Below are 19,279 nucleotides of genomic sequence, written 5' to 3'. Positions count from 1 at the left end.
GGTGGTAGATGTAGTAATGATAGCAGGAAATTTATAGAAATATTATATCTATTATTGTTTTATTCAGCAGTCGGTTCCTTTATTCACTCTCGCCATGTTTGATATAGAGGCGAAGAGAGAGAGAGAGAGAGAGAGAGAGAGAGAGAGAGAGAGAGAGAGAGAGAGAGAGAGAGAGAGAGAGAGAGAGAGAGACCTTTGCACAATCACATTTAAGAGAGACAAATGAACTGCACAGACTTGCCTTAGTGGACTTTAGCTTGATATCAACCCTGACGTGCTTCAAAACAGACACTTTATGGGGAAACTATACGAAAACTGAAATAACTCCCAATATTGATCACTTCACATCGGCCTCTGCAAACATAACACTGCCTTGAGTTTCACATGACCTGTCAGAGGAAACGCTTAAATTGTTCTCTCACCGGGACTAGTTTCAAAGACCAGAGAAATGATTATATTGTTTTTTCATGGATATTTCTTCCATCAACGATACATAATTCGTATTAACCATTTCACCACTATGATCCTCCTTCGTTATCCTTTCCAGCACTGTAAGAATGATGTGCGTAGGGGCAGATGAGAGAAAAGAGGCGGAAAAAAAAGGTTAATCTTATCTTTTTACATTACAGAAATATTCATGAAACTAATGCTTCAAAAGTGATGTGTATTGAAAGGAAAGAAAAAATGTTGAACGATGAATCATGAAAACAAACTCGAACCAGTAACTTCCACTGGAGCCTGTTAGAATATACCGAGATGAGCCACTGAAATCTTTGAGAACACAGTCTACCTTTCGTGTCTCGCCTTTATCAAGTTGTTTACTGGGACCGAGGGTATCTGTGAAACGCTTTCTGATTGGTCCAAGTAGACTCAGGGACCAATCACAGGTAGTGTTAGTTCTTGCTGTTGTCATGGTAACGGAGACCAGCCCCATCTCTCTCTCTCACTTTTTTCTCTCTCTCTCTGTCTAACTACTACTACTACTACTACTACTACTACTACTACTTCTACTCCTACTATTGCTACTACTACTACTACCACTACTAGCACTACTGATGGTGGTATTGATGTTATCATTATACTACTACAGAACCATCACCATCACCCAGAAACCACAACATTTGAATCTTAGCGGGAACACCACGAAACTAGCCGCTCCCAAGGAATGTAGCAGACCTTCTCCTCGTTTTCTGTGGAGGCGATGTGCTAGGGGAGCAGTACGGTAACTCAGTAGCTCAGCCGCCCAGCCATCAGTTCAACACCACCGCCGTCCCGCGCACTCGCACAACACGCGCCGCAGGGTACACACACGCACCCCACCTGTTTTGTTCACTATGGCCAAGACGGAGGATTATAAGGTAAGGAAGACTAAAAGGATTATGTTTGATGTTTGGTTTGTTTAGGTACGTGTGTGTGTGTGTGTGTGTGTGTGTGTATGTGTGTGTGTGTGTTTTATTGGGGTTTTGGGGTTTAATGAAGTTGGGTTTGATGTGTGTATGTGTGATTATTCATCTGAGAGTGGTAAAAACAGCAGTTAAGTCGGAGGCAGGTGTATGTGTGTGTGTGTGTGTGTGTCAGACGGTTCGCAATTCATACTTTATTTTATTTCACTTCACACACACACACACATACACACACACACACACACACACACACACACACGATGCATATTACTTTTTGACTACTACTTCTACTACTACTACTACTACTACTACTACTACTACTATTTCTACCACCACCACCACCACCGCCGCCACTACCTGCTTAAGTGATGCTTCTCCTCCGTCGGTCAGTGAGGAGCAGGCGACTGATTGCTTATCTCTCTCTCTCTCTCTCTCTCTCTCTCTCTCTCTCTCTCTCTCTCTCTCTCTCTCTCTCTCTCTCTCTCTAAGATAATTCTGCCACTGTTTATTCTGTAACTTATCTTCTTATCTTTCGTTTATTGGTTACCTGCATATTGATTATGTAATTATCATTGTCATGTCTCGTGTTCACCAGATTATGCGTGGCGAGAGAGAGAGAGAGAGAGAGAGAGAGAGAGAGAGAGAGAGAGAGAGAGAGACCTAATGATTTATGTAGAACATTATCTCATTGGCTCCCTTACTTTCACTTTTCTTTCATTTTTATTTATTTTCTGATTTTTTTTTTACCTTTATTTTCTCCTCCATTATGTCATGCTCAGTTTCCCTTGGTCTGCTTCGTCTTTGCTCTCTGTAATACCTTCCTTATACCAGCGCTCTCTAAAAGCAGTATAGTTTTAGTCAAGGCGATGATAACTCTCATTAAGTAACCTTCGTACATTTGATATAAATTGACGTACACATACCTTTCCCCGCACACTCACACACACACACACACACACACACACACACACACCTGATTCACATTTTTTTTCTATAATTATGCGTTTAATGTAAAAAAAAAAATGCTGCTTTTAGAAACTGCCAATATGTATGTGTTATGTATGTGTATATTTTTTTCTTTTGTCGCATTATAATAATTTACATTAGCTCGTTCCTTTACTATATCAAAAAAGTCATTATAAAATACTTTTTTTGATACATCGTTCCTCAATAACTTAGAATTTCATTTATTTATTGTTTTAGAGCATCATCTTGGCTAGGTAATAAAAAAAATTGTTCTTTCAATAATAATAATAATAATAATAATAATAATAATAATAATAATAATAATAAACTGTGTCTTCTCATTTTCTCTATCACTTATTTCTCTTTTCATTTGTTTCGTTTCTTCTTGCTCTCTCCCTTTTTCATCTTGTCTTGGTTATTTGCCTTCCATTTATGTATTTCTTATTTTTCTGCCTATTTTTCCTCTCTGTCTTTTAAGTGAACGTAAAGATTTTGTACGGTGCTTTTAGTGCAGTGAATTGTTGTGGCAGTGAAGGGGTTACCAGTGTTCCAAAGGGCACAGCTAAATTAATGCTTATAACTGAAGGCATAAGGCAGGAGACAAGCTGTTTTTTCTCTCTGCTGTTGCTTCCACGATACTCATTTCTCCATCCCTGACATCCTACATTCACTCGCCTCCCAGCCTTCCTTTCTGCTCCCTGCGTCTTGTTCTCTCTCTTTTGTTTATTGTTTATTTGATGTTTCTCTCGTTTTTCTTTCGTTTTTTCTTCTTTCTTCTTTTTTTCGTCTTTTGTTTTGATTGTTTGCTTTTTAATTATGTTTGTTTTTCTCCTTCTGCTGATTACGTATTTATTCTTTCTTCCGTCCACCTTGTTTGCTTTTCGTTTCTTTTTCTTCCCCTCCCTTATTTCTCTTTTTTTTTCTTCCCATTCATCTTTCTTCTTTATATTTTTTTTCTTCCTTACTTTTTTTTCGTAGCTGCTTCTTTACTTAATTTCCTCACTCCCTTGTCTCCGTCATGTCCTTACTACGTCGCAACATTGACCTTTTTTTTCCTAGTGTTGCCTCTTTCGATGCTCAGCAAATAGTGCACTGGAAGGATGAATTGAGGAACTTAATCTACACGTTATGGTCTCTTCTTTCGCTCTCAGGGGAGTTATTGTGGGTCTTCAAGGGTGGTTTCATAATTCTAATAATGGTTTAACAAGGATTCCGCATCGTCAGTATGTGAAAGCAGTCATGAGAACTCGACTAAGTATAATCTGTGGGTTTTAAAATTAGTTTTGAGAAAGAGAGAGAGAAAAAATATATATATAAGAGAATATCCCTTAACTTCCAAAAGGCTTTAGTGAAAGTTATATGGATGGTTCGAAGAATGCTTCCATGTTTCTGCCGCTAGTTTAATGAGTATTGTACACCATGACTTAAAGAAAATAAAAAAAAACTTAACGTGGCAAATCATCTGTATTATTTGTAAATGATTCTGAACAATGCGTGTAAGAACAGAAGCTAGAATAGATTGACGTACATGTGAGCAGCGTAGCTAATCGTGTACCGGCTATCTGATGCTGCATGCCATTTCACCTAAGGCTGATTTTCTTATTTCAAGGCCTCTCTCCTGCTTGCATTACTGCCAGTCTTATAAAAGAACATGAGGACGTGGCATGGAACTATTCATCAACCCTTCACGCGACAATCTCTGTATATTGTATTATTTTAGATTATCGGAGTTTTGGCAAAAGGGCATTGTGGAAGTTCTTGTGGTTTTCAAGGTGTCTTCATGATTCCGCTGGTTGTTTAATATGGATTCTGCATTTACCAGGCTTTAGTGGAAGTTACTGGAGTTTTAAAGAATATATTCATGATTCTGTCCATAGTTTTACAAGGATTCTTCACCTTGAACAGGCTCTAGTGGAAATTACCAGAGATATTTCCATGATGCTAGTGATTGTTTTCCACGATTCCGTAACAAAAAGCCACGTGAGAATCCGGATACTTGACCTTGTAGCTTTTTCAAACCAGTCCTAACCAGAGACGAAGAGCTCAATAGTACCAGCCGTGGTGTTGATGCTTGGTGGTGGTGGCGCGAGACGGTCGTTTGGGTGGGGGTGGAGGAGATTGCTGAGTGGTAGACGTGCTGGTGGTGGTGGTACCGGCTCGCCCAGCTTCGCCCTGTAGCATCTGTCATTAGGGGGAGCTGATTGTTAATTCAGACATTCAGGCAGCCTTTCACCTCGACCACTCTCCATAAGCTGTTGTGCAAGTTATTGGGGTTAATAATTAGAGATAGCTGATCTAGGATTCTGGAAGTTATTTATTTATTTATTTATTATTTATTTAGTTTTTTTTTTTTTTTTTTTTTGCATCTTAACAGGATCTAGTGGAGGTTAATGGAATTTTCAAGAGTGTGTCCATGATTCTGGTGATAGTTAACAAAAAAAAAATGCTTCTCTAACACGTTCTAGTGGAAGTTATTTGGGGTTTTCAAGGGGGATTCCATGATTCTAGTGATATAGCAACAAGAGTCCTGAGCCATTAATGAGGAAAACATCCATGGAAATAAGCATAAACATTTATGTGCCCTTTGAAACTGTCGAGTCCTCAAGGCTGTTTATCTATTTTTTTTATTTATTTATTTATTTTTAATCGGTGTTTATTCATGTCAGTTTCCCTTCAATGCATTGTCTGTGTCCCTGTGAGTCAGCATGTCGTTCGTGTTGATTAATTTTTTTTACCTTCATATTTATTCATTTATTTATTTATTATTATTATTTTTTATCAGGAAGAGCTCAGAGTTGCATTAGAGGCAGTTATAACTTTTTATTATTATTTTTACTCTTGTCTGTCGTCAACGCCAAACTTGCAGAACAATACAGACAATGATGCGGATAATAAATAAAAGAAAATGTTTTGATGAGGCAAACGCAGGTGTAAACGTACTGTTGTCAAGGCCACACACACACACACACACACACACACACACACACACAGTAAAATAAATAGTAGTAGTGGTAGTAGTAGTAGTAGTAGTAGTAGTAGTAGTTATTGTTGTTGCTGTTGTTGCTGTTGTTGTTGTTGTTGTTGTTTTGTTATACACACACACAGTGACAGTAATAGCAACAGCAACAGCAGAAGTAGTAATAGTAGAAGTAACAGTAGTAGTAGTAGTAGTAGTAGTGGTAGTGGTAGCAGTGGTAGTAGTAATAGTAGTAGTAGTAATGTAAGAAACCATACTTAACCAAACAGCGCAGAAACCAAAAAAGACTACACACACACACACACACACACACACACTACCACCACCACCACCACCAGCAGACGACAGTAGGTGAATCACACATCAGCATCCCCATCACAGCCTGCTCAGGGATTGGCTGGGGGCGCGGCGAGGCTCACACGATTGGTCGGATGGCTGGGTGTGTCGGCGCGTCCTGCTCCCTGAGTGGCTGAGCGGGAAGGGTTGGCAGGGGTGTGTTGCCAGGGAGGTGAGGGAGCGAGGCGAGGTCAGGTGGCGCCGCTGTGGGGGAGAGGAAGGGTAGGGAGGGAAGGGAAGGGTAGGAGAGGATAGGGTAGGGTAAGGAAGGATGGAGAAGGGGAGGGGATGATGGGGAAGGGTAGGGGAGGGTTGGATGGGGAAGGGGGAGCTTGGAATGTCATGCGTAGTGTTTGCATATATATTTTTTTTTTAGCCTCGGGGAGAAGACTGGTTGAGGTCTGGCTGTTTGCTTTAACCCCGCTCTCTCTATATTTTGTTTGTCTGGTTTTGGCGTTACGTCTCTATTCTCCTTTCTATCTTTTAAGTGAATGTAAAGATTTTGTACAGTGTTTTTAGTGCAGTGAATTGTTGCAGTAGTGAAGGGGTTACCAGTGTTATACAAGTCTAATGGAAGTTTTTTTTTTTGGTTGTCAAGGAAGTTTTCATGGTTCTAGTGATGGTTAAATGATGATTCTGCAGGTATTTTAGGATGTAGTGGAACTTTTTTAGGATATACAGGAGAGTTTTCATGATTCTACTGGTATTTCAACGGTGATTCTACAATTTTTAAAGACTCTAGTGGAAGTTATTAGAAGATTCGGGGTGTTTTCATGGTTCTGGTAATAGTTCAATGAAGATTTTGGACTTTTAACTGGCTATAGTGAAAGTTATTTGGGTTTTCAAGAGCGTTTTCATGACTCCAGCGAGAGCTCAACAGGGATGCTGCATCTTTAACAGGCTCTAATGGAATGAATTAGAATTTTCATACTCAACTTCATGATTACTGATAGTTTAACAAAGTTGCTGCACCAACAATAAAAAAAAAAAAAAACATCCATGAGAATACAAGTAATAATTTCTGAGGCTTTCGTAAGCAGTCTAGATGAGAAAATGAAGCGTGTAAGATCAAGGGAAAATAATTGAATGGGTGGACCTGTCTACACTACACTCGATAATGCTCCTCACTTGCGGTATAAGATAATAATGGTAATAATTGTTATGTAAAAAAGGTGACGAGACAGGAATTCATACGTAGCCTCTTCCCCATAACAGATTTGGGTCTGTGTTTACATTTTTTTCATTATTGCGTCATAAATTTTGAACCGGTGTGAAAGAGAGAGAGAGAGAGAGAGAGAGAGAGAGAGAGAGAGAGAGAGAGAGAGATGCACTGCCCTCCCTGATCTCTCTCTCTCTCTCTCTACGTCAGCAAGTTATTGTGTGGTAGTGGTATTAGCGCTGGCGGCAGAGAGAGAGAGAGAGAGAGAGAGAGAGAGAGAGAGAGATCAGGGAGGACAGGCTTTACATACTCTCCTTGAGCTCTCCTTCTCTGTCTCTCTCTCTCTCTCTCTCTCTCTCTCTCTCTCTCTCTCTCTCTCTCTCTCTCTCTCTCTCTCTCTCTCTCTCTCTCTCTCTAGGCGAACCCAAGGTAGGCAAGATGATGTTGGTGGTAGTGGTGGTTTTGGTGATGGCGGTGATGTTGGTGGTGGTGATGACTGTGATGGTGGAGGTGGTGATGCTGACGTAAGAAGTGACGTTGGGAAGTACTGATTTTATTTATTCTCTCTCTCTCTCTCTCTCTCTCTCTCTCTCTCTCTCCTCTCTCATCTCTCTCTCTCTCTCTCTCTCTCTCTCTTGTTTTGGTGTTGTTGTTTATCATCTTTGTGTTCATTTTCTTCTCCTCCTCCTCCTCCTCCTCCTCCTCCTCCTCCTCCTCCTCCTCCTCCTCCTCCCCCGTCTCCTCCTCCTCTTCTTTCCCTACCTGTTGATCACGTGAGAACACACACACACACACACACACACACACACGTCTCGTCCTTCATGATACACAACCAACATGACTCTCTCTCTCTCTCTCTCTCTCTCTCTCTCTCTCTCTCTCTCTCTCTCTCTCTCTCTCTCTCTCTCTCTCTCTCGTTGCGTCTGAAGGAGAATTGTAATAGAAGATATGAAAGAAAAAAAAGGAAAAATGCAGATGATTTTAAAGCTTGAAATATAAGAAGAAGAAAGAGAAGATGAAGAAGAGGGAACTGACTGAACTGACTGAAATGACTAAGTAAATAAGCAAATGAAAAGGAAAAAAAAAGGAAAAGACGAGTATCATGAATTTTTATTGTTTTTTGTTTAATTTATCTCCTTTTCTTTTCTACGAATTGGGGACAGAAACCTCAAACTCAGATTTTTGTTGTTTTATGTTTTCTTATCAAGCTTCGTTCATGCATAAGTATATAAATAAGAAAGAAAATGGGAACAAGTAAATAAATAAATAAATGAATTAATAAATAAATAAATAAACAAGTACACTGATAAGTAAATAAGTAAGCAAGTAAGAAAATTAGTAAAAATAGGCTGTTACTTGTTTGAGTAGGCCTAGGGAACTGTTGGCGTAATCTTTCCCATCTAAACCTATAGGGATAAAGTTACTAGAGGGAGAAGGACACGAGAGAGAGAGAGAGAGAGAGAGAGAGAGAGAGAGAGAGAGAGAGAGAGAGAGAGAGAGAGAGAGAGAGAGAGAGAGAGAGAGAGAGAGAGAGAGAGAGATGTAATTCTGTCTCTGGCAACTTAACTACATGGCAGGGAATAAAACACAGCAGTGATGACAATGATGATAATGATGATGATGATGATGATGATCACGTTCTCTTCACTTCAAACGCTTTAGAAAACCTTAATATTTCCTATTCAAAATTGTTAAAAGTGTCATCCTTGCTCAAACATCACTACAATCATGAAATCATCCTTGAAAACCCCAGTAACTTCCATTAGATCCCGTTAAAAGTGCAGAATCCTTGTTAAACCGTCACTAGAACCATGAGAAAAAAAATCATAATTTCCACTATAGGATATCAAAAGTAGTAAGAACAAGATAATGAAATGCTTGAGAACACTATATTTCTTGCAAACTAATCCAACCCCATCTTGAGCCGAAGGCCCGGGTGTCAATAAACGTACGAATTTTACCTGATTAGAATTCCTCACGCGTCTATTTCATGTAGCGGTGTAAAGGGATCTCGGAACATACCAGTGGCCACAAACACCTCCGTCCTCAGAATTCAGTGAACAATGTACTCTCGACATCAGGGTGTGCATTTTTGTATTTATTTATTTGTTTATTTTTTTTAGGGGTGGTAAATAAAGTGTTAGACATACGAGCAGAATCCATAATTCTGTATTTTGAAATGGTTTGATCTCTCGCAAGAACTGTTCTCAAAGGCCACAGAGATGATTTGTCAGGTTATCGTGGGTGTTTTTTTTTTTTTTTTTTTTTTTTGGGTGATGTAGAATTCTTGTTAAACTGTTTCTAGGATCACGAAAACACTTGAAAATCCCAACAGCTTCCACTAGAGCCTGTTTACTATCACTGGAGTCATGAAAACACCTGTGAAAGCCTCTGTAGCTTCCATTACAGCCTGTTAATCTATCACTAATATCATAAAGACACTCTTGAAATCATTCGATACCTGGAATCTTCAGAAACAGACAATACCAGTAATTTAAGCGTTCTCTCATCTCTCTCTCTCTCTCTCTCTCTCTCTCTCTCTCTCTCTCTCTCTCTCTCTCTCTCTCTCTCTCTCTCTCTCTCTCTCTCTCTCTCTCTCTCTCTCTCTCTCTCTCTCTCTCTCTCTCTCTCTCTCTCTCTCTCTCTCTCTCTCGTCCAGTTTTTGTACCTCACTGCAATTCCTTTACGGTTGAATAATTATATAGTGTTTCGTAAGTTTGATAAACCAGCTTGCAATGTTTTTACTTCCAAGTCTTCCCAACAACGCAAGTACTTACAAACTTTAGAGACTCTTAGTGTAGTCATCATAACTATTTTCAAAGGCTACAGACTTACATAACCAAGTTCCTCTCAATTTACTTTAGTTTCACCCTTACTCCTCAAAAGAAAACGGTAAAGTGACCCCTGACTAAAGTAACCGGGTTGGCTGCCAGAATTCGGGGCTATTCATTATAAATAGTTCCCTGGTCAACTCCTGTCACTTTGCACCATCACGCCTGAACCCTGACACTCTACTGCGTCACCCTACCACATCACCTTGCTCGCTGTCACGTGCCTCTTTTAGATTAATCTGTTTTCACGCATTGCTCTCTTAAATTCAAGGTTACTTCATTCATGGAAACTTCTGGAACTGTTTTGTTAGGAAAGTTTTCAGCTTCTTATGTATATTTTCAAGTAGACAAGACTTATGCTTTATGAACAGGAGAAACACCCTTGAAAACCCGGACAGTTATTACTGTGGCTTTTGAAAATAGTCGTGACAAGAGAGCAAAGCGTTCCAGAATACGAGTCTTTTTTTTAATGTCACACACGTTTTTAAGAGTGTTTTTACGGTTCTAGTGACAGATTAACAATATCTATATATTATGAACAGGAGAAACACCGATCAGAACCCGGGCCATCATTACTGTGGGCTCTGAAAATAGTCATGGCAAAAGAGCAAAGCAATTAAGAAAACGTACGTTAGCGCGATAAGTCTACGGAAACGGCTTGCCACGTTTCACTAACTCTACGGTCTCGCTTACCATATTTCAGTAACTCTACACTGTTTGTTTGCCACATTTGTTATCACACGCGTCTCGGATTTGGAAATATATATATTTCCTTTATTATTATTTGTTATTCTGAAGGAAACACTGAGCCAAAGATGGGTTTAGAATGAAAAAAATAAATTAATGAATGAAAAGGAAGTAGTCTCTCTCTCTCTCTCTCTCTCTCTCTCTCTCTCTCTCTCTCTCTCTCTCTCTCTCTCTCTCTCTCCCTCTCTCTCTCTCTCTCTCTCTCTCTTCCTTAGGTTTTCCGTTTTAAAATGATTTTGTCATTATTTTCTTTGTCTTTTCTTCTTTCTTTATGCCTTCTGTGTCTTTTGTTATGAGCTTCCTTTTAGACTTTATTTTTATTTATTGTTGTTGTTGTTGTTGTTGCTGCTGTTGTTGTTGTTGTTGTTGTTGTTGTTGTTGTTGTTGTTGTTGTTGTTGATGTTGATATTATTATTGTTGTTGTTGCTGTTGTTGTTGTTGTTGTTGTTGTTGTTGTTGTTGTTACACCAGACACAGAATTTAAAAACAAGGAGGAGTCAAGTCCGCTTCCCCCATCTCCTCTCTCTCTCTCTCTCTCTCTCTCTCTCTCTCTCTCTCTCTCTCTCTCTCTCTCTCTCTCTCTCTCTCTCTCTCTCTCTCTCTCTCTCTGGATTACCACACTTGATTACGAATGCAGACAGGCAGAAGGGGAGGAGTCACTACAAATACCACCAGCGCAGCAACGCAAGGGTGTCAAACAAGAATAAATACCACATTGAAGGACACAAACTGCGCAGATCACACCCACTACGTCACGGAGAGAATATTGTTACCTGCTACCACACACACACACACACACACACACACACACACACACACACACACACACACACACACACACACAGTACGTATTTGTATGATGGTGTGGTGGTGTCTGTGGTGGTGGTGGTGGTGGTAGTTGTCGTTGTTGTTGTTGTTGTTGTTGTTGTTGTTGTTGTTGTTGTTGTATTAAGGGTAGTAGCTGGAGGAGCATCAGTAGTATAATTGTCACTACTACTACTACTACTACTACTACTACTATTACCACCACCAGCACCACCAGTAATGTCACCTTCCTATTATTATTATTATTATTATTATTATTATTATTATTATTATTATTATTATTATTATTATTATCATCATTATTACTACTACTACTACTACTATTACTACTACTACTACTACTACTAACTACTACCACTACTTCTACTACTACTACTACTACTACTACTACTACTACTACCACTACTACTATTATTCTTGCAGTACCTGAGTGGCTTCGGCTCGGAGTTCGCCACTGAGGCCTTACCTGGCGCCTTACCTGAGGGGCAGAACACTCCCCAGGTGTGCCCATATGGCCTGTACGCGGAGCAGCTCTCAGGCACGGCTTTCACAGGTAAGAGGCGAGCTGGTCAGGCAGGTAGAGGACAAATGAAGGGGTAACGAAAGAAAAAGAAAACCGGGTAACGAAATAAAAGAAAAAGTGGAAAAAGGAAAAGAAAAAGGTAAAAAGAAGAAAGAAACAGGTGATTGGGCGAGTTACTGATGAGGAAGGAATAAAAAAAAAGAGGAAAAGTAAAAGAAAAAATGTAAAAGAAGAAAAACTTGTTATTGTGGCACATTAAATTCAGTCTACCTGTCTATCTATCTACTATCTTTCTCTATGCCTATCTATTTATTCACCTACCAATCTATTTACCTATTTATCAATCAGTCAATTAATCAGTTTAACCATCTATTAATGAATTTTTTTTTGTCAATAGCTTTTCTTTTTTTTTTTACTCTTGTTCCCGTTGACCAGAGCCTTCCTTACATAAGAAAAAAAAAACATCTCTTTATCCATCTACTTATCCATCTACCTATCCATCTACCTATCCATCTACCTATCCGTCTTCTCTCCATCCAGCCAACCATCCATTCATGTTCTCTTCTCGCTCACAGCCCCGCGGGAGACAAACAAACGTACATGGTTCTACAGGATTCGCCCTTCAGTCCACCCACCGCCCCTTCGCTCCCATCAAGCACGCTTTTCTGGAGAGTGACTTCAGAAAGAGGCACCCGAACCCAAACCAGGTGTGTGCAGGTGTGGGAACGTGTGGGGGAAGGTGTGTAAGGGTGCGTGCAGGTGTGGAGACGGTGTCCTCCATTCCTCACACACGTTCTGAAGGACACATCAAAGTTGACTAAGGATTAATAAACTGGTTCTTGTATAATGTATTAGAATGTTGAATTGTTATTGGTACGTGTGTGTGTGTGTGTGTGTGTGTGTGTGTGTGTACGAGTATGTGTGTGTGTGTTAGTTTGTATGGAATTGAATGCTTAAGTAAACGACTCTCTCTCTCTCTCTCTCTCTCTCTCTCTCTCTCTCTCTCTCTCTCTCTCTCTCTCTCTCTCTCTCTCAGCTGAGGTGGAAGCCCTTCGACATTCCCAAGGAGGAGACGGACTTCGTGGCGGGGCTTCGAACCGTGTGCGGCGCTGGGGACCCTCTCTCTCGCAACGGCTGTGCCATCTACGTGTACGTGTGCAATGCCTCCATGGGGAACTCCGCTATTTACAACAGCGACGGGGACTTCCTGATAGGTATGTGGCAGCACCTGTGGGATCTCCGTTTTCTGTTTTGCTGGGGTTTCTTGGGAGACCTTCGTTTTCTGTTTTTTTTTTTTTTCTGATGTTTCTTGGGGACCTTCGTGTGCAAATATAATACATGAGATTTATTCTTTGCCTGTGTGGCGGCTCCGTTTTCTGTATTGTTGGGGGTTCTCAGGTGCTTAATAACGAAAGTGTGAGACGCGAGGTAAGGAATGGAGTGAGATTTTGATATATTTTACCTTCCCTTCAGTCTCCCTACTAACCAAACCAAACTTAACCTAAGCTGACCTATAAAGTGTCCTGACTCTCGCGTCCCTCCGGCAGTCCCCCAGCAGGGCACTCTGGAGATCACCACGGAGTTCGGGCGCATGCGTGTGGCGCCCAATGAGATCTGCGTGGTCCAGCAGGGCATGAAGTTCTCTGTGGGGGTGAGCGGGCCGTCCCGAGGCTACATCCTGGAGGTCTACAACGGCCATTTCGTCCTCCCCAACCTCGGCCCTATCGGTGAGAATGTATATAATGTTTGAGTCTACCTTTAAAGACATTCGTTTTCTATTGACTTCGTATTGAAACGCAGGGAGATAGGGAAAGTTTCAAGCTATTATCTCTACCAGTACTTCCTTATCCTCGGCTTTATCAGTGAGAATTTACTTTAATGTTTGAGTCTATCTTTCAAGGCGTCCATTTTCTATTAACTTTACATTGGAACATAAGGAAAAAATTGCAAGAAGTGTGTGTGTGTGTGTGTGTGTGTGTGTGTGTGTGTGTGTGTGTGTGTGTGTGTAAAGACGAAGCAGGAGGAGGAGGAGGAGGAGTAGGAGGAATCATTTACATAAACCTACCTCCTAATAAGGTTACAGGGAGAAGGGAGGGAAGGGAGTAAGACTAACTGGAAGGAAAGGAGGGAAGGAGGTGGGGAGGAATGGAGAGAAGAAAACACGCACTCACACTGACGAAGCAAAAAGACGTGTCAGCGCATGAGAGAGAGAGAGAGAGAGAGAGAGAGAGAGAGAGAGAGAGAGAGAGAGAGAGAGAGAGAGAGAGAGAGAGAGAGAAACGAAAATAGCCAACCATAAATTTTCCTTAAAAGTCAACTCATTTTACCCTCCTCCTCCTCCTCCTCCTCCTGTCTCGTCACCCTGTACCAAGCAAGAACGTAAGAGTCAAGAGTCTTTTGCAATTTGGCTCTCCTTTGCAATCCTTTGTGATCCTCCTACAGGTGCTAACGGCCTGGCCAGCCCCCGTGACTTCCTGACCCCCGTGGCGTGGTATGAGGACCGGGATGTCAGCGAATACCGGACCATTTCTAAGTACCAGGTAGGCCGCCTTTAAAACTGTGTACCGGGTAATATTAGAATAGACGAAGAGATATGAAATTAATTGATAGAGAGAGAGAGAGAGAGAAAAAAAAAGACTAGGTATTAATTCAATGGTAAATTCTTAAACTCTCTACCTGTTTTTTTTCTTTTTTCTCTTTTTTTTTTCCGTCCTTCGTTCTTATTTTGTTCACCTCATTAATGCAAGAGTTGACTGCCTCTCTCTCTCTCTCTCTCTCTCTCTCTCTCTCTCTCTCTCTCTCTCTCTCTCTCTCTCTCTCTCTTCTCTTCTCTTCTCTTCTCTTACTTCACAGCCACTGACTTTCTTCTCTTGTTTGTCTCTCTTCTCATTCACACTCCACTTATTCTTTCCTCTCATGTGTTTTTCTCTCCTCTTACTTTACAACCACTTTCTCTTGTTTGTCTCTCCCCTCACACTCCACTTGCTCTCTCCTCTCACTCGCGTCTCTCCCCGAAGGGCCACTTGTTTGAGTCCATCCAGGACCACTCCCCCTTCGACGTGGTGGCGTGGCACGGGAATTATGTACCCTACAAGTACGACCTCAAGCACTTCATGGTCATCAACGCCACTGCTTTTGACCACGCGGTAGGTGACGGTGGTGGTGGTGGTGGTGGTGGTGTTGTATATATGAAGAGAGAGGAGGAGATGGAGGAAGAAGAGGAGGAAGAAGTACTGTTTGGGAAGGAGGAGGAGAGAGGAGAGAGGTAAGAGCAGAAATACTAGTTTAACAGTAAGTAGAGGAGGAGGAGGAGGAGTGGGGAAAGGGAGAGGGAAAGTAGAGGAGGAAGGGGTGGTGGTAGCAGAAGTGGGGATGACAGGAGGGAGAGTAGAGGTGAGGGAGGAGGAGGAGAGGGTGGTGGAAGGGAGAGAGAAGGAAGAGAAAAAAGTCTTGTTGAGATAGCAAAGCGTTTCTGAATATGTGCCTTTCTGATGAGACACGAGTTTTCAAGGATGTTTTTCTATGGTTCTCTTAACAACACCTCTACATTGTGAACAGAAGAAACACTCTTGAGAACCTGACTAATCATCTCTGTGGCCTTGGAAAACAGTCGTGGTGAAAGAGTAAGCCTTTTTGAATACCGGCCTTACTGACTGTATATTACTTATTTCCTTTAGTGTACGTTTCCCTCTCCTGCAGGACCCCTCTATCTTCACGGTGCTCACCTGCCCCAGCACCAAACCAGGCACTGCTATCGCTGACTTCGTGATCTTCCCCCCGCGCTGGGCAGTACAAGAACACACCTTCAGGCCCCCCTACTACCACCGTCAGTACTCTCACAGGGGTTCACTGGTTCATTGTGTGAGTGAGTGAGTGAGTGAGTGAGTGTTGGTTTGTGTTAGTGATTTTATATATATACATTTTTTTTTAAGGAAATGAAGTCTTGTTTTTTCCGTTGAAGGGTATAGCCAGAAAGAGAGAGAGAGAGAGAGAGAGAGAGAGAGAGAGAGAGAGAGAGAGAGAGAGAGAGAGAGAGAGAGAGAGAGTTTTGGATGTTAATTTTCACTACTATTACTACTACTACTACTACTACTACTAGCCCACACAACATCACTACCTCCAAACCCCACAACAACCACCACCACCACCAGTACCCCTCCATCGTCATCTCCGTCAGGTAACTGCATGAGTGAGTTTATGGGCCTGATCTTCGGTAACTACGAGGCCAAGGAGGAGGGGTTCATGCCTGGGGGGGCCTCGCTACACTCCATGATGACGCCCCACGGTCCGGACGCCCAGTGCTTCGAGACTGCCTCTACAGTGGAATTGACGCCTGTGAGAGTGGCTGACGGCACGCAGGTAAGCCGGAGGAAGGACAAGGGTGGGTGGGTGGGGAGTGTTTGTCTGTCTTTCTGTGTGTTTGTCTGTTGTGGGAAGGACGAGAGGGAAAGTGAGTGGGAGAGTCTGTCTATCTGTTTGTTTGTTTGTTTGTTTATTTGTGTGTTTAGGGAAGGACGAGGGGTTGGTTAGGGAGTGTTTGTCTGTCTTTCCGTCTGTCTGTTTGTCTGTTGGAATGACGGATGGGACAGAGTAGGGTGATGTTTCTGTCTGTCTGTCTGTCTATCTGTTTGTCTGTCTGTCTGTCTACCAGTGGGCGTGACGGACGGGATGGTAATTATGAAAGAAAACGAAAATAAGATGCATAACAATAAAAGAGAGAGAGAGAGAGAGAGAGAGAGAGAGAGAGAGAGAGAGAGAGAGAGGGAGAGAGAGAGAACGCCTAGTCTCCGCTACACTCACGCCTCCTCTTTCTCTCCCTCGCAGTCCTTCATGTTCGAGACGTGTCTGGGCCTGGGACTGACTGACTGGGGCGAGGAGAAGTGCTGCAAGGTGGATGCAGACTACTACAAATGCTGGCAGGGGCTGAAGAAGAATTTTGACCCCAACTGGAAGCCCACACCCAAAGCTTAATGCGCTTTCCTTCCTTCTTTTGTTTCCTCGTTTCCATTTTCTTCGCGTTCTTTCCACTTCGTCTTTTTTTCTTTTCCTTCTTTTCTTAATTTTATTTCTGGTCTCGACGTCTCTTCGTGGTTTTCATTCCTTTTCCTTCTTTTTTTCTTTTTCTTCTTCTTCCTCTGGTTTCTTCTTTTCCATTTTCTTTGTGTTATTTTTTTTCTTCTCCCTACCCTCTTCGCCTCCTTTCCTAAAGTTTTGTATGTTACCTTCCTTCTTTTTCTTCTTTTTCTTCCTTCTCTCTCTTTCTTTCTGGTCTTTTCATCTCGTCTTCTTGTTCTTTTTTTCACTTTGTTCTTTCATTGTTTCTCTCTTTTCCCTTCTTCGTCTTCTAGTCTCCTTTCCTTTGTTTTGTTTTTTTTCTCTCTCTCTTTCTCATCTTGTCTTATTCTATTTTTTCTTATTTTTCTTTACCCTTCATTAGCTCTTCGTTGCCTTTTCCTTCGTGTCCTTTATCATTCTGTCCTTTTCTTCTTCCTCTTCCTCTACTCATCCTCGTCTTCTTTCCTTCATGTCCGTTTTCATTCTGTTCGGTCCGTGTGTCTGTCTGTACGTGTCTGTCTATATCTATCTGTTTCTTGTGGCTGTGATTCAAAAGGTAGATTTGTAACAGTATTGAGGTATATTAGATTCTCTCTCTCTCTCTCTCTCTCTCTCTCTCTCTCTCTCTCTCTCTCTCTCTCTCTCTCTCTCTCTCTCTCTCTCTCTCTCTCTCTCTCTCTCTCTTAATCTTCTTAATTTTTTTCTTCTCCTTTTTCTTCTTTATGTTTTGAGTTTTGCATATTTGCCTGTATTTTCTCTGGGTTTCCTTCTTGCTTTCCTTTTCTATGTTTTATGGCCCATCTGGTTTAGATTTTTGTTATTATTATTGTTGTTATTATTATTGTTATTATTATTATTATTATTATTATTATTATTATTATCATCATTATCATTGTTATTATTATCATTCAGATTTTTTTTTGTGATGTACTATAAAATCTTCTTTCTTTTCTCCCTTTTTCTTTCTTTCTCTCATATTTTTTTTGGAAGCTTTTACAATTTACTTTTCTTTTTTTAATATTTTTTGGGGGAAAACCTTTATTATTTTTTACAATAGACTTCGAAAAAAAAATCACCCTACAAAATTTTAATCGAATATATTAGTATAGTTTCTCTGTTGATTAAAATGAGTATACGGAAACCAAACCGATTATAATATAGTATTTCAATTGACTGTATACGTATAGGGCGCCATAGCTATACATTTATCCATATATTCCTCAGTGCCATAGAAAAAACTGTACATGGGTCTTGGGAGTCTGTCTAGATGCGCCTGTATAGTGGGAGACATAAGGCGTGCCACATCCTGCATCTGCTCCCACTGTGTTAAGCTGAGAGTGTGGATTAGAGGGGCAGGTGGAGGTGGATTAGGTGGAAAAGGAAGTGGAGAAGATAAGGAAGAAGAAAAAGCGATGTTTGTTATTTTTGTCACCATATTTTTCTCCGTTTTCGATTTGTTTTCCCTTTCCTCTCCCTCTACTTCTTTTCTCCCTTCTCCCACCACAACCACCACCACCACCACCAACAACAACAACAACAGAATCACCAAGTTTCATAAGACTGTCAGCATTAAATAATAACAGAGGACCTTATATTCTGAGTAAAGGCGGAACACGATGGGAGTGGATGCAGCGTGTTATGACTTGTGACTGACTGTACAAGTTGGCGCTGTGGCTGAAGACAGGTAATATTATTGTCTGTGTCACGTATGCACATGTGTGTCCTGACATGATGTAGTAATACCCCAGTGCCTTTGAGATGAAGTACTGCAGTGTCTAGGCTGATTTATACTGCGTGTGCATTATATTTGTCACTGTGTCATCTTGAGGGCATCTACTGCTGTCTATTGCCAAACTTTACCAGGGGACATGTACTTGTTCATGATTGCTGCATATTCCAGTGTTTTGTTTTGACTTTCAACAGACTAGTGAAGGTTGTTGTGGTTTCCAAGGGTGCTTCTGTGATTCTATATATAGTAATAGTTTAACATGTTCTGCATCGTCAGCGGGGAAAACACCCGTGAGAGACGACTGATCGTCTCTGTGGCCTTAGATACGATGCAGCCCTCACGAGATTCACCAATGTTGAAAATGATGGACGTGAATACGAGTACAAAGAACAATGAACAAAAACTGTAGTAAATATCGATATTAGTTACAATACCTTGGTGTAGGACAGATATACCATTACATGTATCTACTACTACATATATATATATATATATATATATATATATATATATATATATATATATATATATATATATATATATATATATATATATATATATATATATATATATATATATATATATATATATATATATATTAACTTCACCATAAATCGATCTGTATATTTGCAATAAAAGACTGGTGTTTGTTATTCAGAAGTTATTTTTATTAAAGCCTAGATCATGATAATGATGGTCACCATTATCATCATCAGTAACTCTCTCTC

The 19,279-nt window shown here is 40.9% G+C and overlaps 1 protein-coding gene across 1 annotated transcript; it reads left to right on the top strand.

Moving 5' to 3' along the window:
* The first annotated feature begins 1,197 nt into the window (after window positions 1-1,197).
* Window positions 1,198-18,364, top strand: LOC135091321 (homogentisate 1,2-dioxygenase-like). Its single transcript, XM_063988851.1, is given in 11 exon segments — window positions 1,198-1,358; window positions 11,668-11,797; window positions 12,343-12,392; window positions 12,394-12,474; window positions 12,804-12,981; window positions 13,315-13,494; window positions 14,210-14,307; window positions 14,785-14,913; window positions 15,467-15,593; window positions 15,945-16,126; window positions 16,592-18,364. Coding segments are annotated over 11 exon segments (1,326 nt in total). The 5' UTR covers window positions 1,198-1,334; the 3' UTR covers window positions 16,739-18,364.
* Window positions 18,365-19,279: the final 915 nt, after the last annotated feature.

The sequence above is a fragment of the Scylla paramamosain genome, chromosome 37, assembly GCF_035594125.1.
Source record: "Scylla paramamosain isolate STU-SP2022 chromosome 37, ASM3559412v1, whole genome shotgun sequence".
Lineage (NCBI taxonomy): Eukaryota > Metazoa > Arthropoda > Malacostraca > Decapoda > Portunidae > Scylla > Scylla paramamosain.
This window is presented reverse-complemented; position numbering and strand designations above follow the sequence as displayed.